The 22,473-nt window shown below is 50.9% G+C and overlaps 1 protein-coding gene across 1 annotated transcript; it reads left to right on the top strand.

Moving 5' to 3' along the window:
- Positions 1 to 9,385: 9,385 nt before the first annotated feature.
- Igfbp4 (insulin like growth factor binding protein 4) lies at positions 9,386 to 21,819 on the top strand. Its single transcript, XM_032913410.1, has 4 exons — positions 9,386 to 9,984; positions 16,907 to 17,052; positions 17,814 to 17,948; positions 20,549 to 21,819. Exons 1-4 carry the CDS (start codon positions 9,636 to 9,638, stop codon positions 20,681 to 20,683), a joined length of 765 nt encoding a protein of 254 aa, XP_032769301.1. The 5' UTR covers positions 9,386 to 9,635; the 3' UTR covers positions 20,684 to 21,819.
- Positions 21,820 to 22,473: the final 654 nt, after the last annotated feature.

Raw genomic sequence — 22,473 nt, 5'->3', positions numbered from 1 at the left:
TGTAGGTTTATAGGGTTACCATGGTAACTATGATCACAGTGGCTAACGTTCTGACACCAACCCTGCCAGACATAGTGTCATCCCCGAAGTTTTGCCCAATCCTCTCAGGCTGGGCTGACACTATCCCTCGGTTACAACAGAGGGCATTCGAGGATAGAGAGAAGACATTACTGCCAAATCCCAGAGCCAGTTAAGAGCAAATCCAGGACCACTTTAGGCATTTTGACTTCCCACTCACTTGGCCAGTCATGGTTAATAATACTCACTGGGCACTTACTATGTATTGGGTACCATTTTGAGTATTTTATTGAAGGTCTTCTTTTCTCTTCTTTTTTTCTTTTTTTTTTAAATGTCTTTATTTTATGTATATGAGTACACTGTTGCTCTCTTCAGACACACCAGAAAAGGGCATCAGATCCCATTACAGATGGTTGTGAGCCACCATGTGGTTGCTGGGAATTGAACTGAGGACCTCTGGAAGAGCAGTCAGTGCTCTTAACTGCTGAGCCACCTCTCCAGCCCCCCTTTTTTCTTTTCTTTATTTACTTCTTTTCTTCTTCCTTCCTTCCTCCCTTTCTTTCTTTCTTTCTTTCTTTCTTTCTTTCTTTCTTTCTTTCTTTCATTTTTGGGACATTCATTACATGTTTCTCTCTGTAACTTTCTGTCTCAAACTCACAGAGATCCACCTGCTTCTGCCTCCTGAGGGCTGGGATTAAAGGTGTGCACCACCACCATGCCTGGACTCTTTTTGTTTTTTTTTTTTTTTTTTTTTTTTTTGGAGCTGGGGACCGAACCCAGGGCCTTAAGCACTGCTAGGCAAGCGCTCTACCTCTGAGCTAAATCCCCAACCCCCTCTTTTTGTTTTTTAATCGTCTTAATCACCCTATGTGAAATTCGCTTCCTGTGAAAGACAGGGACACTGAGGCACTGGCTAACTCTGGACTCTGTTGGCAGGAATACAGCTCCGAAAGGCTGTATCTGTAGTTGTCACTACAAAACAACAAACAAAAGATTTAACCTTTCAAAACACTTTATTTATTTAGGTGTGTGTGTGTGTGTGTGTGTGTGTGTGTGCATGTCCATGTGCATGCATGCATGTGTGTGTGTAGCGTGTAGTGTCAGAAGACAACTTTTAGAAGTCCGGTCTCTTCTTTTCCCAGGCAGGTTTTAGGTGATGGGAACTCAAGCCCTCACATTTGGCACTAAGCTCTTTTTACCAGGTGAGCTGTCTCACTAGCCTTTTTTTTTTTTTTTTAATGAAGTATAGGGTTTGAGGGGCTAGCTCAGTGGATCAGGTACCTGAAGCAAGACATGAGGGCACACGTTAGGATACTACAGCACTGATGTAGGAGCTGGATGTCATCACCTGCCTCTCTAATCTTAGGTGGTGTGGACAGTGGGCAGGCAGGCTGATACCCAGACCACACTAGCCAGCCATTGTAGCCATCTGTGAGCACCAGGTTCAGGGAGAGACCCTGTCTCAAAAGCTAGTGTGGAGAGTAATGGAGGAAGACAGCTGATGCCTGCCTCTGCTTAAACAACACGCACCTTTTCAGCAGAGTGCGGTGTGCGTGCACGCATGTGCGCGAGCACATACACATCACACACACACATCACACACACACACACACACACACACACAGAGTTGCGATCACAGACACACATATATTACACCCATATGTACACCAAACCATTAAAGTAGTAATCCAAGGAAGGCTGAGTTCAGAAAATCATGTAAATAAATGCCAGTAAGCACGTACTAAATATTAACAGAGCAGCTGGTTCCCAGAACTTTCCCAGGGCCGACTAACCTAAACACAGTCGCCTGGCGCGTGCTGGAGATTATTTCTGGGAAGACACGAAGCCAGGCAGAAGGCCAGCTCCAGATCCAGGGCACTCTGAGGACAGCGCCCAGCACAGCCTTTCACCAGATTGCCTTCAGTAGCTGTGTTCCGACACCCAACAAGAATAAACTTGTCGTGTAAATTGAACGTAAACGTTTGTTGCAGGAGCACAAAATCACATCCAAGAACAGTTCAGGGAACAAAATGCACTTGAGCTAAAGGTCCTCTTTCTTTTTTTCCCTGGAGCCTCTCTCACAGTTCCCCAAGGCACAGTTCACTATGCGTCATTCCTTTGACCGTGTTCCAACATAGCGTTTGTACAGAGAAGTGTGAAGAAACAAAAGACGTGTAGCTCAGTGAATATTCACGTAGCGAGTGTATGTACCCGATAAATAAATGATAATCATTAATCATATTCCATACGTTTGTCCCCATTCTTTTTCCTGGCGGTAACTTGTAACTTGAATTTTCTTCAAATCCTATTTTTAATGGTGGTTCTGAAACGCTTTAACCTCCCTTTAGCCCACGACCCACCAGAGGTAGTTGAACAGAAAGGATATGGGGGAAGTGGACCTGTTTAGAAAGGTTCTTTGGCTGGAAATCGCTGGTTCAGTTCACAGGTTGGCAGCTGCAGGTCAATGCACTCTCAAATGTCTCATGGATACACCAGCAGTGCTCGCAGTTTGCTAGAGTCAGGTTAGCAACAGCGGTGACGCGGCCTAGCAGAGAGTCAGGCCTCAGCCTCGGCTCTAGTCAGCAGGAGGAACCAACAGGAACAACAGGAAAAGTTTTCAACTGTGCCTCTCAGGGAATCGAAGATCAGCGAAGATGCAAGGCCCACAAGCGTTGCACAGCTAGCTAAGCTCTGTCTTTGTCACTCCGTGGAGTCCTATTTATATCCTGCAAACATCACGTGTCCTCCACATGCCTTGCCTCAGCACGGGTCGTGCTTCAGCAAACTACCATCCGACACAATCGACTCTCTAAAGAACCCTTAAGTTTCTATGTCAGTAATTTTTACCACCAAAATTTTTTTTAAATTTTAATTTAATTTTATGTGTATGGGTGTTTTGCTTGCACATATGTCTTTGGAGGTCAGAGGACTTTTGGGGGTTCATTCTCTCCTTCCATGGTGGGCTCTAGTTTGTCAGGATTGGATGACAGGTGCCCCTACCTGCGAGGTACTTCATCAACTCACTGGGGACTATATTTTCTAAAGTTTTATATGTAGGAGTGATTTGCCTACATGTATGTCTATGTGCCACATGTGTGCCCGGTGCCCTGGGGGCCAGAAGAGGGTCTTGGATCCCCTAGAACTGGAGTTATTGACAGTTTTGAGCCAAGACGTGAGTGCTAGGAACTGAAGCTTACATAGAAGGGCAGCCAGTGTTCCTAACCACTGAGCCATCTCTTCTGCACCCACTGTAGTATTTTAAACAGCACCTGGGGAACGCACTCGGATGCTTTTCAGAACACACCCGTTTGTATTGGGAATGCGCATTGAGGGGTGGAATTAGAGGTTTTGTCCAGGCAGTAGTACATTTTTGTCTTCTTCTTTTTTTTTTTTTCCCCCTGGAGCTGGGGACCGAACCCAGGGCCTTGCGGTTGCTAGGCAAGCGCTCTACCACTGAGCTAAATCCCCAACCCCCATTTTTGTCTTCTTAATATCTAGCAGCCTGAGTGGAAAGCCCCCTTCCTCTACAAATCCTGGTATTGTCAGGATTTAGAGTTTTTACCACTTTGGTGACACGAAGAGGTCCGGAAGTCAGCAGAGGGCAGTGTGCAGACTCCTAGTGCTTGTCAGGAAAGAGAAGCCATATAGGTGCGGGATGAATGATTTATGGGTGTGTACAGGTATTGGGATTTCTCTGCATTTCGACTTAACTCTCTCTGGGGTTTGCTGAGTCCAGGGACCCTCTGTGAGGTCTCTCTAAGCTTGGAGCCCTTTTGAGGGTTCTCCTTTTGGCTCAAAGGTCCTTTGGTAGAGTTTCTTTAGTGGGTAGGTAACAAGCACTTTGTTCCCCAGAGTTGGGAGGTTAGGAGGCAAGGCCTGGGAGCCCTCTAGTGTGTGGAGGAGAAAAGACAGGGATTTCTGACCTTCCTGGTAGAGAAGACAAAGCAAGTGCTCTCTCTATGCTAGCTCATGGCTCTGTCTGCCGAGAGTCTGTAGAACCTTCTAGACTGCCCTTTCTTCTCTCCCTTCCAGCCTTCCTTGAGTTCGGAACTTGTGGTAACAGCTCTGGCACAGAGGTAGGAGTGTGCACAGGAAGTTGATCTGTTACACACAGGACTTGCAGGATCATTGGCTACCTTCTTGCCTTTGGGCGAGTCTTATCATTCTGCGGGTGGTGACAGAGCTCTTAGGGAGTCCAACACTGTTCTCTTGGCTTATCTTCTCTATAGGCTCCAGTCAGTGAGAAAGAGATTTCATCGTTGCCCACTGGCCTGGAGACAATGCAGACTCTGGAGTGTTGGGAGCTGTGTCAGAGGGTGCTTTGTCTCTCCACAAAGGAACTCCGGAATTTTGCCGGTGGTGGTGGTGGTGGTGATGATGGTGGTGGTTGTGATGATGGTGGTGGTTGTGATGATGGTGGTGGTTGTGATGATGATGGTGGTGGTGGTGGTGGTGGTAGTAGTGGTGATGGTGGTGGTGGTGATGGTGGTGGTGGTGGTGGTGGTGGTACATGCCTTCAATCCCAGCAGTTGGGAAGCAGAGGCGAGTGGAACTCTTGAGTTCAAGGAAGGGCTACACAGAGAAACCCTGTCTCAAAAGAAGAAAAACAAAAAACAAAAAGCAAAAAGCAAAAGCAAACAATATCCTCCAGAATTCTAATATTCCAAGATTGTCAGCAGTGGACAGGGCTTCAAAACCCAACGGGTTCTCCCACGCCACTGTACAAAGAGTGAGGGTGTAGTGAGGAAAAGAAATGCTCACAAAGCTGGCTGACCTGAAGACAGGAAACAGGGTGCCCAGCAGCCCAAGTGCAGATGGCCTGACTGCCCTCTTTGTGCCTTCTCCCCTGCCTGTCCTTCAGTAGGATGGAAGGGAGGGGAGAAATCTCTAGAGATAGGCTGAACTAGAGGTCTCTCTGCATTGCGGGGCTTCTCTGACGAGCCTGGCTCTCCCGATGACATCTCTGTAAGTATGAAGCCCTGGTAGGCAGGAAGAAGGCTGTCCTGCTATGCTTTTGCGTGGCCCACACGGGGAGGCACCTATGGGGCTGCCCTATCAGTACTTGGATATCAGCGGATATGAAGGGGATCACTGTCGACACAGTAAAGTCCAGGGCAGTCAGGAGTGGGCTGGATAGTGAAATTGTAAGGAGCCTGGGGCATGTTCCCATACAGATACTACCTCCACCTGACCCGGAGTGCTCAGTTTAAGCTCTGTCATAGTCTTCTGCCCTTGATGTCCATGTCGAGTGTTGCTGATGGCTGATTCGAGGGACGGTGAGGCGTAAGAGTTAATTGTGCAGACTGGAGCCAGACAGCTTAGGTTCACATCCGTGTCCCTCTACTTGCTAGGGGACTGTGAGTGAGTTATGTAATCCTTATGTGCCTCGTTTTTCCTGTCTTAAAAAGGACAATACTGATAACGTGGACTTTGTGAAGCTCCGAGTGACACGGTCAGTGGTAGATAAAGGGTTAATTCTCATAATTATATATTTTGTCTATTCCATCAGACAAGATGCCCACGAGGGCAAGCTTATCAGATTGGGCGTTCCCTGAGAACAGAATTTATTTATTTATTTATTTATTTACTTTTACGAGAGGCTCTCACTGTGTAGCCCTGACTGTCCTGGAACGCACTATGTAGATCAGATTGGTCTCAAACTCACAGAGCTCCCCTCCTGTCTCTGCTTGTGCTGGGATTAAGTATATGCACCACCATGCCCAGCCACAACTCTGCCTTTATTGGCTTTGAGAGCCCGGACCTGGACCCCGACCCCGAATCTGTTCTGTGAGGAGTGTTCAGGGTCAGCAGAAGTCTGGAACTGTCCCAGTCAGGCAGCTAGCTAGTGAGACTGGCTGAACAACAAGTCAGAGAGAGAATGGAGTGGAAGGGGTTGAATGAAAGGGAGTGGAAGATTTTCCTCATCTGCGCAGCAGCTAGAGTGTCTTCCCAGGTCCCAGGAAGCAGGGACTGACAAAGCCGTCCAGGCTCTGGCCTAGGCAAGAGCAGGGAAATAGGACTGAATTCTGTTTCCGGGAGGCACACTGTGGGAGCATCCAGCCCACAGGAGGCAAAAAGCCAGATGGAGGAACCAGTCGGTGCCAGTAACTCTTGCCTGTGGATTTCAGACTACACCCATTCTTCTGGATGGTGGTGATGGTTTGAGAGAGAGTCTTACTGTATGGCCCAGGCTGGCCTCTCCCAAGTACTGGGCATATAGGCATGGACAACTGTGCCTGGAGAAAATGATCTTCGAGGGCTACAGAGATTTGAATCCAGGACCTCAGGCATTGCCAGGTAAATACTCTACCATAAGCTATATCTCCAGTTCTCAGAACCCCTGTCATCACCTCATGTTTTCTTCTAACCATTCTCTGTGGTTGAGCCCAAGAATTTTGCCCCTCCCCCCAACTTCCTTTCTTACCTCCGGCCCTTCATTTCTTCAGTAATGAAAATTACCCATTTAAATGTTAAATGGGGACCTGTGAGAAATGGCTCAGCTTCCAGAGAATTCCACTTCAGTTCCCAGAAGTTCTCGGGTGGCTTACAGCTGCCTAGAGCCCCAGCTCCAAGAGGATCTGGCCTCCCTGCCTTTGTGGGTTCCTGCACTCATGTACGCGTCCACGTAACAGACACACACTTAAACACACAATTAAAAAATAGCTGGGCTTGGTGGCACGTCTTCAATGCTAGCACTCAGGAACCAGAGGTAAGTGGATCTCCATGAATTCAGGGCTAGCCTGGTCTACACAGTGACTTCTAGGCCAGCAAAGGTTACATAATGAGACCCCCCATCTCAAAATAAATAAATACCAATAAATCTTTTTTTTTAAATAAAAGGATGCTAAGTAGCAGATCTGCGACAACTTACACTCAGAGCCCCGCTCTGACTTCTGTTTATGCTATCCTCCTTGACCAGCTTCTCCTGCTGAGAGGCACGCTAAACCGTAAGAGTCCCAGTGCGGTGGGGGAGACACAGGTCGCACCATCAGGAGAGCTCCTGTAATCTGGGATGGGTTCTTAGCAATGCAGGTCTAGGAAGGACGAAAGACTTGGTGTCTATTTCTTTTCTTTTTTTTTTTTTCCCAGAGCTGGGGACCAAACCCAGGGCCTTGCGCTTGCTAGGCAAGCGCTCTACCACTGAGCTAAATCCCCAACCCTTGGTGTCTATTTCTTTCCAGGCACTTCCCACAGATGCTTTTGCTAGACAAGTCCTGAAGGCTCAGAGAGCTTCAGGGTCCCTCATGAGGACCAAGGGACAAAGCTGGACAATAATCTAGTCTGGCCGTGCTGATACCAGTTGTATTTTATCCTTGAGCACAGGAGACTTGGCCTCAGGTCACGGCGTCGACCAGTATTTCTCATGCCCCGCAGGTAGAAATAGCTGCTGGTGCCTCTGCATCCCCCTGTGGCCCATATAAGTATCTCCCAGGGCACCTGTCCATGTCTTAGAAAACTTATTTCCCTTACACACTTGTCTTCTCTCTCCTTGAGGTAAAAGTGCTTAGTGAGTGTACCTTATATGGAGAGCCGTGCTTGGGATCTGGCTTCCTGGGAATGAGTCTAGGCAGTGATGGGGGAGGGGCACCGGAGGAAGGTTTGGGGGCAGAGGAGGTGCTCGGTCGTGGGTCAGGGCATTTTGTCTCATCTAGAAACCTGTATAGAATGCCCGCCTTCACCAGCACTCACTTCTATTTATCTTGGGTTTGCTGTCTGGCCTGCAAGTTGGGTGGTGGACTTCAGAACTGTCCTTATCGGTCCATCTTGTTCCCACAGGAGCTCCAAGAAGTGACAGAAGTGTTGACTTTTAGCCTTTTAGCTAGATACAAACTTCAAGTTCCTGCATTAAGTAGAAGGAAGAGAATGGGGGCAGGGACTGGCTTCAGAATCAAAAACAAAAAAAAACGAAAACCACCACCACCACCTCCCGCTGGAAACCCCCGCTGGCTTCCCCCAGGAGCTTGAAGAACCTGTTCTGTTCACTTTTCTCTGTGTCAGATGGGACAGGAGAGACCCAACTTTACCCTTGAGATGTGACTGAAGGAAGAGATGTGAACCCTTGTTTCTTGCCCTAACATTTCAACTCGCCTGCAGTCTTAGAGGTTGCCAGTAGGTGCCGTCAGTTCGCAACTTTTTGGTCTGTCCTCCAGGTCCCGGTCTTGGTGCCTTCCTCCCTCCAACCGCGCCAACAGTCGGCGTTACAGAAAGTGGGAGGTGGCCTAATACCCCGGAGGCTGAAAGACCCCGACTCTGGGACAAAGAACCGGAAGAGGTCTAGGAAGTCTTTAGGTTGGTTGCTCCTCAGATGTCTAGCCCAACCCCTCCCTATCCCATCCACCCCCATTTATCGGACCCCAGACTGTGCCTGGACAGTGAAGCGAACTCCTTGGTTGGGGAGGATGAGAACGCGTAGGAAGAAACGAAAAGGAAGGTGGTAGGGGTGGGTCTCTCCTCCAAAGCGACTCCCGCTCAATTCCCGTTTCCAACAGAATTGCTGCGAGGGGAAGGGAATTTGTTTATCAATAGAGACATCACCCAGGGGCAAAGTGGCGTCAGGAAAATTAAAAGAAGGCTTCCCTTTCTGGAAATCGTTGACTGCCATCTATTGGGAAACTGTTACAGTAACTATACAAAAAACACAATGAATACAAGGAGTGGCGCCCCCTGGAGTTGTTCAACCCACATCTTATACAAAGCCAATGGCAGTCAACTGTCGGGAGTTCTGGAAGCAGAGTGCAGCAAGGCCCAAATGGACCCTGGGGCGGGGGAGGGAAGGGGTGGGGTGGTATCAAGCGGTAGAGGTTCAAGGGGCAAGTGAGAAGACTGCCTGTTTAGCACCTTAAGGCCAGAGTTCTCCTGGACCCCTTGCAGTGTGCTTGATCTCCTTGTCCCACTTCAGCGCGGTCTCTAGAGGTTGAGAATGGACGTACCGGGTGTTGGGTGGGTGGGGGTGGCAGGAGGACTCTGGCCGGGGGATAGGGACTGAACGAGAGGATCTTGAGTCCGCTCTGAGGTCAGGTTCTCAGTGGCAGCACGAGGATCGCCTAGTTGTCTGGGAAGGAATTCTTCGAGGTCCAGGGAGGGGACCAAGCAACATCCCCTTCACCTCCCCTAGCCCTGTTTCCCCTCCAGCTCTCTGCGCGGGCCACCGCTTCCAACTGCGTCGCTTTCTTCTGCGGAGCAAAGGACTTTCAGATGTTGTAGCGGTGGCGGCGACTCAGGCCAGCGCCCCCTCCCCCTAACGGCCTCTTCTCCCGCTCCATTGCTCCAGTTCCCCCTCGCCCTCCCCTGCTCTCCCACCTCGGGGACGGCGCTGGGGGTGTGGCCAGGGGGCCGGTATAAAGTCCCGGGAGCCGGTCCCGGGCAGCCGCTCAGCCCCCTGCCCCCGCCGCCTGCTGGGCCGGCCGAGGATGCAGCGCAGCGCCTCGGTGGCCAGGCTCGCTCTGCTCCAGCGTGCTTGCTAACTTCCCCGGCTCCGTCCCAGCCTGCCGGGGCCGCACCGTGTCCTCTCGCTCTCCGGGTCCGGTTCTCTAAGCTCTCTGGGAGCTGCCTCCGGGCTCCTTGCAGCCCGCTCGCGAGCCCGCGCTCCCCTTCTGCGCCCCACCCTCGTTCTCACCATGCTGCCCTTCGGCCTCGTGGCCGCCCTGCTGCTGGCCGCAGGGCCTCGGCCGAGCCTGGGCGACGAAGCCATCCACTGCCCTCCTTGCTCCGAGGAGAAGCTGGCGCGCTGCCGCCCCCCCGTGGGTTGTGAGGAGCTGGTGCGGGAGCCTGGCTGTGGTTGTTGTGCCACTTGCGCCCTGGGCTTGGGGATGCCTTGCGGGGTGTACACCCCACGCTGTGGCTCAGGCATGCGCTGCTACCCGCCCCGGGGGGTGGAGAAGCCCCTGCGCACATTGATGCACGGGCAAGGCGTGTGCACGGAGCTGTCGGAAATCGAAGCCATCCAGGAAAGCCTGCAGACCTCTGGTAAGATACACCTTCCCTCTGCCACATTTCCCAGACACCCTCCTCCCTGCAACTTGGTTCCCATTCTGGCTGGTCTGGAAGGCCTGTCGATGCCCCTTGTGAGTTGAGGAGGAGGGAGGTACGTGGCAGAGCCTGATAGGAACAGTCAAGAAAGCTCCACTTAATCCCAACACCACTTGCCACTGGTCAAGGGGAACCTACCCCACTTTTTCATCTCAAACCTCCCAAGTACTTCTTCGGGAAGAGGGGCCTTGGCCTCAGTGGTAAGCCAAGCTCCTGAGGAGACTGTGGTAAGTTAAATGACCAGATTCAGTTACATTTGTCATCTAGAGCTAGAAGACCGCGATAAAGGATGATGTGTGCATGCGTGTGTGTGTGTGTGTGTGTGTGTGTGCGCGTGTGCATGTGGGATAGGGATAGTGTGTGTTTTTGTGTGTGCACACACTCGCATGTGTGTGCATGTGTGTGTGTGTGCGCGCACACACACACTCGCATGGGATAAGGATGATGTGTGGGTATGTGTATGAGGGATAAGGATGGTGCATGTGCTTGCACTTACCCCGTGCGTGTGCATGTGTATGTGTGTGTATGCGAGCACACGCAGGATAAGGATAGTGTGTGTGTTTGCATTTGCGCGTGAGTGTGTGCGATAAGGATGGTGTGTGTGTGTGTGTGTGTGTGTGTGTGTGTGTGTGTGTGTGTGTGTGTGTGGGGACGGTTCCTGTTCCTGATCCGAGTCTGATCCACAGCAGTTTCAGGTGAAAGCCAGACGTGTGAGGAGGCAGGGCCTGGGCCTTTCAGTGGTCACCCTGTGGTGAAGTGGGACATACAAACCAGAAGGACTTGAGTGGTAAAGATCATGAGACTTGGACTTCCCTAAAGGCACGGGAAGCAGGGGAAGAGAAGGCAGGGCTCTTTCTGCCAGGGTGGCACATCCAGGTTTCTTGCTCCCTCCTTCTGTCAGGTGGCATCTGAGGGGGTTGGAGGGAAGTATTGTTGCCAGTCCAGAGTTACAGACCCCTTAGGTATATGGGGCTGAGAGGAGAGGAGGGATAGATAGATAGATCTTGTATTTACTCTTTCTCCTTTGTCCATTCATCCCGGGGCCTTTCTCGATTTCTTCTTAGAATCTTTCTCTTGTCCTTTTATTTCCTGCTGTGTCCTCAGCTTCCAGTTTCACCAAAGAGCCCCGAGTTCTCTTTTTCTGGGTCTCCTGAGCTTGACTTGTTTCCTTCTCATGCTCTGTCTTAGTCTGGTTTTCTGCAGTCCTCCCACTTCCATCTCGGACGCTGCTGCTCTTTTCACTGTTGCTCTTTTGACGTCTCTGACAGTGACTCCTTCTGCACATCCTCTGCCCCTCCACGTTCTGCCTCTCTGTATCCCTGACTCTGGTTGTCCTCTCTTCTCTGACAGCCAGGCTCTCTGACCACCGTGGAGCTTCTCTCTTTCCTGATATTTGAATCCTCCATTGTTGCAGTCCGGATGCTGCTGAGACTTCAGCCCCAAGCTTCCTGCTCTGGGTCCCAGACCACTCCACTTCCTCAATCCTCAACAGCTCGTTAGTCTGAGGAAAGCAGGATGCAGGGAAAACAGGAAGGAGATAGACCCCAGGGGTGCCTCTCTGCCCTTCCTGCTCCTGGGGCAAGGAGAGATGGGTCAGCAGAAAATATTCTGGGAGAAATGCCAGTCTGGCAACCAGCATTGCTGGAGGAGGAGGAGGGTCCCAGGGGAGAGATTCCTTGATCTTGGGGCAGTGAGACCCGGAGAAAGGGTTGCATTTTTTAGGATTGCCCACTTTGAATCTTTGCTCCCTCCCAGCGGGTGAGCTTCTAGCCCCGGGTGAAGATGGCTGGTAGTCCCCCCTCTCCCAAACTTGAGCCCAACAAAAGCCTTCTCTTCTGGTTGCATAGGAACATCCCTTCTGTGTGGAGGAGAATCAGATCCCCTGGATCTGTAGGCACAGTTTCTGATTGCTTGGTGGACGTGAGGCTAGCCAGCCTCAAGAGGTGTCTAGGAAGAGGGTGCCAGACCGTCTGTTTTAGAATTCAGATCTCAAGACACCCCGTCCCCTCCCACTTCTTGAACTTGTCTTCTCTGAACACAGTGGATATGGCCATCTGAACAGGGAAAATTCAGTAACAGGAGGGCCCTGGAGACCTTGGACACGTGATTGGCAAGCGATGGCTGATGTTTTCTAGTCATCAGAGAAGCACTTCTTTGCCATGGCCTGGCACCTTTGCATCATGGGAGGAGTACCTATAGATGCACCACAGCCTTGCAGGGTCTCTGGTGAATTAGCGAGGGGGGCTCAGCCTACACTGTACACTGTCAGTAGGCCATTGTCCCTCTTAGGTCTTCAGATTTGGGATGCAGAAATAAAGGACATTATTTTCTTTAATAATAAAGGGCACATAGCTCTATTCTTTCTATTCTTCCCTCTTGGGGGATGAGCTTCAGCTGGGGGCAGGCCATCCCTTCTCTTTCCAGCCTCCCCTCTGACAGGTTGGCAATCAGTGCTACCAAGGTCACCAGAGGTGGGGATGGGTGTATACATCATAAGTCTACAGTTTTACATCATGGTACCGACTGACCCTCGGCTTTTGAAATCCGAGAGGGTGTTCGATGGGGAGGTCAAGCTTGGGACAGGGAGTTCCTAAACTAGGCTCTAGGTCCCTCCGGGACAGGGTTAAGGAACAGGCAGGCTGGGTTAATTTTTAGTCAACATAGCAAATATTGTCCCTACATCAGTACTGGCAATCTACTCATGTCATGGAAACTGTCCTTTCCCAGATATTCTGTGCTTTAGGGGAGCGGGGGACGGGGGGAAGAACATGGCTGCCTAGAGTTTCTCTTTAATGTTGACATAGCCTAAACTCTTGGTACTTCAAGTGGCCAAAGACACATCTCCCTTCCTCTTCTCCACTTAGGCAACTTCGGTTTCCTCCTCCGCCAAGTGTCTCATAGTTTTGAGGTGTGTGACGTAGATTAAGAGGTTCATAGATCGGAGTGACAATGAGGATGGAGAGGAAGGAGCTGAGGCTGGGACTTCGGAGACCATAGGGTAGGGGAGCGAAGTTGGGGGGCGTCACAGGAGAGGAGAGGGGTTCTTTGGCTTTGCAGGATCCCCTGTCTCATTAGAGGCCAGCAGTGGGGAGCAACAGTGAGGGGCACCCCTTGAGCAAAATCTCAAACAGCCTGGTATCTGTCCTGGCTCATCTTGCATTCTCCAGCTATTGTCTTGGGGATGAAGAAAGGGAGAGGCTTTTTTTTTTTTTTTTTTTTTTTTTTGTGGGCAGGTGGGTGACCCTTTGGAGCACGGCTGACGCTTCTTGAGTCTGGCTGGCAGGATCCACTCAGTTCTTAACCTGGGTGTCTTGGAGGGTCAGGGGCTGGTCTTGAAGAGAAATCATGGGAGTGAAATTAGGCAGTGGGAACTTTGCCTCTACTGGGGCCAGAGCTTCTCCCTGGGGGCTCCTTGCAATGAAGGGAAGAGCAGGACTTCTGGCATGGCTGGATGGCTGTCTGCCCAGCTCTAAGCAGGAACTGGATGAGAAGACCTGCTTCGCATTGGCAACTCCACCTCCTGGACAAGCTTCTCAGAGACCTCACAGGAGGGTGAGGGGTCTGCCCCCCAGCTCCCGCTTGGGGTCATCGGGACTTTGGTAGAGGGCATTAGAAGCTGACCCGTGCTAGGAAGTTAATGTTTTTGATAGGCTCAGTGTTACTCCCCTCCCCCTCCAAAGCTCAGTTCCTAGAGGTGGGCTCCAGGGTGAGTCCTCAGCCCGACAGGTAAGCATGGATGGGTGGGGGGAAAGTTACAGATTAAATGGAGAGTCAACAAACCATGGTGAGAGCGGCCCGGATGTTAGCGTGTCCTGGCTTGGTCTGTGTGTCTGACCAGGGCAAGGTCAGAGTACATGAGGGGGTGTAGACATACGCACCTGGATGAGAGCATGTGTCTGGACATGTGATTGTTGGTAAACTTTTGTGATTCTGTGTCGGTAGGTGGGTGCAGACTTAATCTGCCTTAAGACCCCAGGCGAATAAGAAGTTATTCTTCCGGGGTTGGGGATTTAGCTCAGTGGTAGAGCGCTTGCATAGCAAGCGCAAGGCCTGGGGTCGGTCCCCAGCTCCAAAAAAAAGAAAACCAAAAAAAAAAAAAAAAAAAGAAGCCATTCTTCCAAGATGGTGGTTCTTTCTAAGTATATATTCAAACCAGGGTTCTCTGGGTAGACCATGCACACTCAGAAGGCCACCGATGCAGCCGTGCCCAGTTAAGGCCCTCTGCAACATGAGGCCATTTAATTCTGACATCAGTATAAGTTACGCTTCTGGGTTTGCTCTGTGTCCTGCGCAGTTTTAAGGTTTCAACAAGCTATTCAGTTGTTCTCATTAATGGGGAACATCTTAGGTACCCATGGATAAGCTCCCCAAGGACTCCTATTGTTGGCTTCTATTCACAGATATGCCACACTGGGAAGCCTTGTTGTGGTCAAGTCTCTGGGCTGTATTTGTCTGCGCTCTTGAGGGCTCATTGTATCATAGGTCTGGGGCTGTAAGGTGGGGGTGCTCTCCTATCTCCTGAGGCAACCTCTTTCTTTAAAAACTTCCTAAAGTCCAACTAAAAAATAATTCAAGGGCTAGGAGCCAGCTGTGGTGGCGCCTGCCTTATGATCCAATACTTTGGTGTGACAAAGTTGGGAGGAGGGGGAATTAAAGGTCAGTCTCAGCTACATCGAAAGTTCGAGGCCAGCCTGGGCTCTGTGAGACCCGAAAGAGAAAGAAAAGAGACATTAGGGCTGGGATAGTAGCTTAGGGGTAGAATGTTTGCCTAGCCTCAAATTCTTCTTTCCTGCCGAAAACACTTCATGTTTAACCGAGAAGAACTGAGGCTGGCAGTGCCATTGTGGCTGAAAGGACAGCGCATCGGACAGAATAAACCGGTTGGAACGGTGTGCCTAGAGTCAGTCCTGAGATGTGTCATGTGAGTCCCAGTGATCTCCTCCATTCAGTTGAGCTGACTCTCCCAAGCTCGATGCAGCCCTGAGCCTCCTTGGGACAATCCTTTGACGATATAGGCAGGAGGATGGTTGTACCTATCTGCTCCATCTAGTTCTGTTACTTAATTCTACACTAGCTCCTCTCTCAAGACACAATTTGTCTGTAGTGAGTCAGGTTTACTTTGGTACGGAACTTAATGGAATTTGTTTGTCTTTTGGCTTTTTTGTTTTTTTTTTTTTGTTGTTGTTGTTTTTGATGATGATTTAGATCCCTTCTTGCCTGGTGTCCCTTCGTTTATGTGCTTCTCTTCCCTTGTCCCCCAAACTAGAAGAATAAGACAGAAACCAACTCCCCAACTTTGGCTGGGCAGAGAAATACCATTTGACCCAGAGGCAGCTTCTGGGACTGTTGCCATGTATGGAGGAACCTGCTAAATCCTCAGGAAAAAAAAAAAAAGTCCTGACGCAAACCAGATGTAACCTCCTGTCTGCCTGCCAACATCTGGAATGCTGGCAGGGCCTCTGCACTTGGGCCCGCATTGCGCTGCCAAGTCTGAGTATTTCAGAGGTGCCTCTGATGTACTGAGAAGTCTTCCAGCCTCTTTCTCCAGCTCAGCCTTGGGTTCTGGCCCTGGCAGCCAAAAGTGAGCAGCGGGTCACAATGCAGGGCCTTCTGCATGGGGCAACTCACACGGAGCCTTCAGAGAGGCCGTGGAGACAGGATCTGTCCTCATAATTTGCATCTCCAGATAGCCCTTTGCCTGCTTGCTTCTGGTTGACTCTCATGGACATTGAATGAGGCCCTGAGGCCTCAAGTTTAAGGATGTAAGACTTTAGAGACTTTAGAGGTAGAGGCTGGAGGAATGTGTGTGGCTGTTTTCTTTGTTCTGGAGCTACAGGATCTCTCTCCCCTCTCTCTCTCTCTCTCTCTCTCTCTCTCTCTCTCTCTCTCTCCTCTCTCCTCTCCTCTCTCTCTCTCCTCTCTCTCTCTCCTCTCTCTTCCTCTCTCTCTCTCTCCTCTCTTCTTCTCTCTCTCCTCTTCCTCTCTCTCTCTCTCTCTCTCTTCTCTCCTCTCCTCCTCTTCCTCTCTCTCTCTCTCTCCTCTCCTCTCCTCCTCTCCTCTCTCTCTTCTCTCCTCTCTCTCTCTTCTCTCCTCTCTCTCTCTTCTCTCCTCCTCCTCCTCCTCTTCTTCTTCCTCTCTCTCTCTCCTCTCCTCCTCTTCTCTCTCTCTCTCCTCTCCTCTCCCCCTCTCTCTCTCTCTCTCTCTCTCTCTCTCTCTCTCTCTCCCTCTCCCCTCTCTCTCTTTCTCTCTCTTCTCTCTCCTCCTCCTCCTTCTCCTCTCCTTCTCCCTTTCCTCCTCTCTCTTCTTCTCTCTCTCTCTCTCTCTCTCTCTCTCTCTCTCTCTTAGACGCACACACACACACACACGCAGACTCAGACAGTGAGAGAAACTTTGGGGCCAGACTCCTTGCTCATGGAAAATATGATTTTAGCCCTAGGGATCCCCGGCAGGCTCAGCCAGATGCTGAAAGAGCAGAGAAGGAGACAGGAAGAGAGAGCAGATGGAGAGAGGGGGGTGGTGGGAGGAGTCGAACAGAGAGGGAGAAGATCCAGTAGCCCCACCTCCCATTGCCTGCCTCAGACCTCCCTGCAGGGCCCAAGGGACCCCCCCTGCCATCTGGGCAGCTGCAGCTGGTGATTCATCATGGTGACCTGGGTGGGGAGAGGAACAAGTCAAGGACTTCAAGAGATCCAGAGGACTGGGGTGGAGATGGGGGGTGGTGGTGGTGGTGGTCATATTCCTTCCTTCCTGCCCCGAGACTCCCGGTGGAGGAGGAAGCTGGGGGCGGGGTTGGGGGCGTTGGAGGAGTGTTGACCTCTGACCTGATGCTGACCTCTGCCTTTCTTGGACGGCCCCACAGACAAGGATGAGAGTGAGCATCCCAACAACAGCTTCAACCCCTGCAGCGCCCACGATCACAGGTGCCTGCAGAAGCATATGGCCAAAGTGAGAGATCGGAGCAAGATGAAGGTTGTGGGGACACCTCGGGAGGAACCCCGTCCTGTGGTGAGCACCTCTAGCCCACAGATGTGTATGCTTATAGACATGCGGAAATTGCCAGACCTGGGCTATGTCCACCCAGCAAACATGGAAGCTCTCTATGTGCAACATGACTTCATTGGGACACGGGGAGACTCCTTATCTCTCCCTGCGATTCCTTTTTCTCTCTGCACGATAATATTTGACTCGTAAAAGCAGGGCCCAAGCGCCCTAATGTTTCTCGGTCCTTTTTTGTTTGTTTGGTTTGGGTTTTTTGAGACAGGGTTTCTCTGTGTGACCCTGGCTGTCCTGGAACTTGCTCTGTAGACCAGGCTGGCCTTGAATTAAAGGTTGGGATTACCTCTGCCTCCCTAGTACTGGGATTAAAGCATGAACCATCACAGCCTGTTTTGTTTTGCTTAATGGTTATTTGTTATAAGACAGAGTCTCCCTTTGCAGCCCAGGCTGGCCTAGAACTTCCTAAATATGCTAGGCTAGCCTTGAACTGGCAACAACTGTCCTGCTTCTGCTTGCAGAGGGCGGGCATTGCAGATATGTGTCCCCACCTCCTGCTTCTTTAGGAGAGCTTAGTGTCAAAACCTTCTCCTCAGTATCCATGGCTGGTACTGAGTCTGAGTTTCTGGTTTTGCTTCTTAAGCCCCTGCCCCGTGCCCAGGCCTTGACCCTTGGTTCAGGATCATTACCCACGCACCCCCACGTTAGCTCAGAGCCCCAGCTTGATCATCTGCCTCTCTCATCTGCTGAGCACCTTGCTCTTCTGTCCCCAGCCCCAGGGTTCTTGCCAGAGCGAGCTGCACCGGGCCCTGGAACGACTGGCCGCCTCGCAGAGCCGTACCCACGAAGACCTCTTCATCATCCCCATCCCCAACTGTGACCGCAACGGCAACTTCCACCCCAAACAGGTGGGTGTCCCTTCCTGCTGCTCCGCCCTGGCCTCAGCCTGAGGTGACTCCGCAGGATGCTCCGAAGGAAGGGAAGACCTGCAAATCCAACCCAACCATTTGGGTCTCCCTAAGCTCTGTTCTACTCTCAGCGTGGTCTGTCCACCTCATTCCTTTTGGAGATGAGAGACAGACTCAGACTCAGAAAGGCCAGCCCAAAGGCCAGAATGAGCTCCTGACAGGACTTGATTTCTTTCCGGAGCCCTTTGCAGCTCATCAGGTCCCCCGCCCCCCATCAATGGTGTAGACCTTGCTCCCTGTGCTTCCCCTCCTCCTTTCCTCAAAGTAGTGCTCCCTGTCTCTGACCATCGGAAGCTTCATCTGGGTTGGCGGATCCCAAGTTATGAGAAGTCAGTCTGCAGCTGAGCTCAGACTCCCCGGGTGCAATAAAGACAGAGGTAGAGCAGGGTCTGGTGGCCTGAGAGTGTCACGTGGAAACGGGGGCCGGGAGAGAAGGCAGCGGGTAGCCGCATCACACTGACTCACTGATTCGCACCATCCAGCACGCCAGCTGGCGTGTACAGCAGGAGCAGACCGTCCCATGTCATCCCTGGCCCATCAGGAGGCGTCAGATCTGGGCAGGGTACTGGAGTTGGAGTGTTTTGGGCTGAATGTGGCCTGGGGAGCCTTGTCCTGCTTCTCTAGGTTCCGTGAGCATAGAGAATGTTGCCCTCTCGCTGCGGATGCATCCCCATAGTCAGATGCCACCTAAGCAGCAGAGGCCTCGCCGGGGGGATGACACAACTGTTCTCGGTCTATACGGGGCAAGATGAAGGTGTGCAGTTGTGTGCGATGAGTGAAGAAGGGTCAGAGGAGGCTCCTCAGAACCAGCGCCTGGCCTGTCTTCAGCCTCCGTCCAACATAAACTCGGCGTCTCAATTTTTTTTTTCTTTTCTTTTTTTCAGAGCTGGGGACCAAACCCAGGGCCTTGCGCTTGCTAGGCAAGCGCTCTACCACTGAGCTAAATCCCCAACCCCTGTGTCTCAATTTTTAATACCTCTTGCCCTTAATTAAACAAACAAGACCAAAAGACTTGACCATTGGGTGTGTGGGAAAGGGAGAAAGTGCAGAGTGATCGTGTCCCGTGCCTGCACTGTGTCTTCTTTCATTACTCGTGACGTAATGAATTGTGTTTGGTACAGTTGATTGCTGACTAAGGTCCAACATTTATACCAGGATTCATTTTTCCTGTTACATAAAATGCTACATATATTTTTTTACATATATTTTTTACCCCTAATTTTTTAAAGATCTATCTATCTATCTATCTATCTATTTATTTATTTATTTATTTATTTATTTATTTTTCATTTAATGTATGTGAGTGCACTGTAGCTGTCTTGAGACACACCAAAAGAGGGCATCAGATCCCATTACAGATGGCTGTGAGCCACCATGTGGTTGCTGAGAATTGAACTCAGGGCCTCTGGAAGAACAGTCAGTGCTCTTAACCTCTGAGCCATCCCTCCAGCCCTTACCCCTAATTTTTTTTTTTTTTTTTTGGTTCTTTTTTTGGAGCTGGGGACCGAACCCAAGGCTTTGCGCTTCCTAGGCAAGCGCTCTACCACTGAGCTAAATCCCCAACCCCCCTAATTTTTATCGCAACAAAAACTATGGTGCTTGCAGGCAGGCGTGGTGGCATCCTAGCTCTTGGGAGGTAGAGGCAGGTGGATCCCTGTGAATTCGAGGCCAGCCTGGTCTACAAAGCAAGTCCGGGACAGCCACGGGTACACAGAGGAACTCTGCCTGGAAAAATCAGAAACCAAGCCAAACAAACAGAGACCATGACCCTTGACCCTTTATCTCAAAACAAATTTTGCGTCTTGAGCCAGCCTTCATTCTAACTTTGGAGTCTGGCTTTGAATTATACTTTTGTGCCCTGCCCCTTCCTCCTACCCTAGTCCGTAATTCTGACCTGAATTTTAGCCTGACCTCAACTCTTCTGACCTTGACGTCTGTCTTTTTTCTGATTTAAGCTTCTTGCAACAATCCCCTTGCCTCTCCTTCCTGAGTGCCAGGGTTATAGGCATTGTGCCACCATATCTGATCCAACTGCTTCTGACTTGGGGTCTCAGTGTCACCCGGCTCCTGTTTTAACCGTATCCCTAAGCCATCCTCATCTGTGGTCCTGATGCTGCCTTTGCCCTCAGCTTGTAAGCCCGTGCTTCAAGTCCCAGCCCAGTCACAAGAAGCTGGAACATCTCCTGTGGAAATGTCTTTGAGATTTTGTTTTGAGATAAAGGGTCAAGGGTCATAGTCTCTGTTTGGTTTGGTTTTTGATTTTCCCAGCCTTTATAATCATCTATCCCTTTAAGTCCAAACCTTCTCAGGACCTGCCTCTAGGAGCTCTGTAGATGTCTCCTTGGACAAGTCTCCCCACTACAGTGAGCTCCGGGGACGAGCTCCGGGAACTGTTGTTTCAAAAGAGCCCTTGCCTTCGAGTATCATCTTGAAGGAACATTTGTCTGTCTGACCTGGGGGCCTAGATTGGAGGTGGTGTGGGTACCTGGGCTCTTTGTCTGCCTGGGACCTGACCTCATACCCTTTCTTTGTCTTGGCAGTGTCATCCTGCTCTGGATGGACAGCGTGGCAAATGCTGGTGTGTGGATCGGAAGACAGGGGTGAAGCTTCCAGGGGGCTTGGAACCCAAGGGGGAGCTGGACTGCCACCAACTGGCTGACAGCCTCCAAGAGTGAGACCTGCCAGCAGGTGGGGGGACTCAGTGCCCCCTACTAGGTCCCTATGCTCTGGGGATTGTAGAGTTGACCTGGCATGGAGTCTTGGCCTGAGTCCTGGCTCTCTGCCTCTGGCCCTGCCCAAAGTTTCCCTTGGTGTGTGTGTGTGTGTGTGTGTGTGTGTGTGTGTGTGTGTGTGGTGTGTGTGTTTATGGGATGTGCCCCACGGGGTAAACCTGAGCCTTGGCGTGCCCACAGTGGGCTTAAATAGCCCAAGAGGTCTGAGTGTAGCAACAGGAAACCCCGGTGAGTTTTCAAGTCAATCTTGAATTCATTCATTCATTCATTCATTCAGCCATCTGAAAACATCTATTGACCACATACTACAAGCCAGCTTTAGTTTTTGGCCCCAGCAAGCCTCATCCTGATTTCCTCTTGATTGTGGGATGCGAGGTGTTCCCAGCTAGAGGCCTGTGGGACAAAAGAAACCTCATTCTTGGAGTCGGAGAGAAAGTTGTGAACATTGAACACCCTCCCTCTCAATGTGGCCAGAGTGTGGGAAGGAGTGGGGTAGAGGCTCGAAGCTCATGAGACCCACCTCCGCTCTGTGCTCTGTAGGTCATTCCTCAGGTCCTCCAGGGCACAAGCTTGAGGGACAGGGCCCAGCTTTGGGTCTGGGGAGTCAGTCATCTGACAATGCCTGGCAGATGGATCTCCACTGTGGGAGGGGGGTGGGGTGAGGAAGGCCTGAGGGACAGGGGGCAGAGAGGAGGGCTCGTCGATGTGAGCAAACAGGAGAGAAGAAAGAATGTGAGATTGGATTGCGTGTGTATGAAGGAGAGGAAGACTCGTGCTGGGGGATTAGCTGTGGGGGTCCTGTTCCAGTCCCTGTTTGTGGTGACTGGTCATGAAGTAAGTCACCAGGATGACCCTGTCTTTCCAACTGCCCACCACCTGTGGCTCTGTTCCCCCCACCCCATATTTCCCTTCCCTGACACCTCCTGTCCCAATCTCTCTACCCCCCTGGGCATTTTCTGGCTTGCCTGGATAGATTTAGAGACCTGCTTGTTGGCTATAGCGTCTTTTCATTCATTCATTCTTCTTTTTCTTTTTTTTAAAAAAACAAAATGAAACAACAAAACCAAAAAGTATCCAGAGAAATGTGTTCGTTTGATTTATTTACTGTTAGAGACACCGGGATGAATCAGGGGGAGGGAGGTGGGACCTCTCTGCTTCCAAAAGCCCTCTCCCTGAGGTTTCTCCCAAGGTACCCCCAGCCTGCAGTCCTATCACAGTGGAGTGGGGTCCTGTGGTTTGGGAGGCCAAGGAAGCCTCATCTGGCGTAGTTGGCTTTTGAATGAGGTACTCAACGGACCTGGGACATAACCTGAGAGTTTGCACAGAATGAGGTCACAGCTCAATTTAGTTTATGTAGATGGGGATGGAGAGGACACTGTGCACTTGAGGGACTGGTTGGTGGTGGTAAGGTGGGTAAATGACAGCGAGTTCCGCCCGTGGTGCCAGTGTCCATCGTGTTCTCCACTGGGGGGTGGGCATACGCCAACATGAATTCTGAAAGACTGGGAGAATGCAAACCTTTGACATGAAACTCTCAGTGTCAGCCTGTGCTTCGAAACTTGTTCCTCTGTGGATTCATAGACATGTTCCCAAAGCTGCTTCTTCTAAAGGAGTGGGTGCGTATGCATGTGCATATGCCTGGTGCACTGTGTGTGTGTGTGTGTGTGTGTGTGTGTGTGTGTGTGTGTGTGTGTGATAATGTGACCTCTACAGAGTGTGTTTCTCTCCTGGCA

This window comes from Rattus rattus, chromosome 9, assembly GCF_011064425.1.
Source record: "Rattus rattus isolate New Zealand chromosome 9, Rrattus_CSIRO_v1, whole genome shotgun sequence".
In the NCBI taxonomy this organism is placed as follows: Eukaryota; Metazoa; Chordata; class Mammalia; order Rodentia; family Muridae; genus Rattus; species Rattus rattus.
This window is presented reverse-complemented; position numbering and strand designations above follow the sequence as displayed.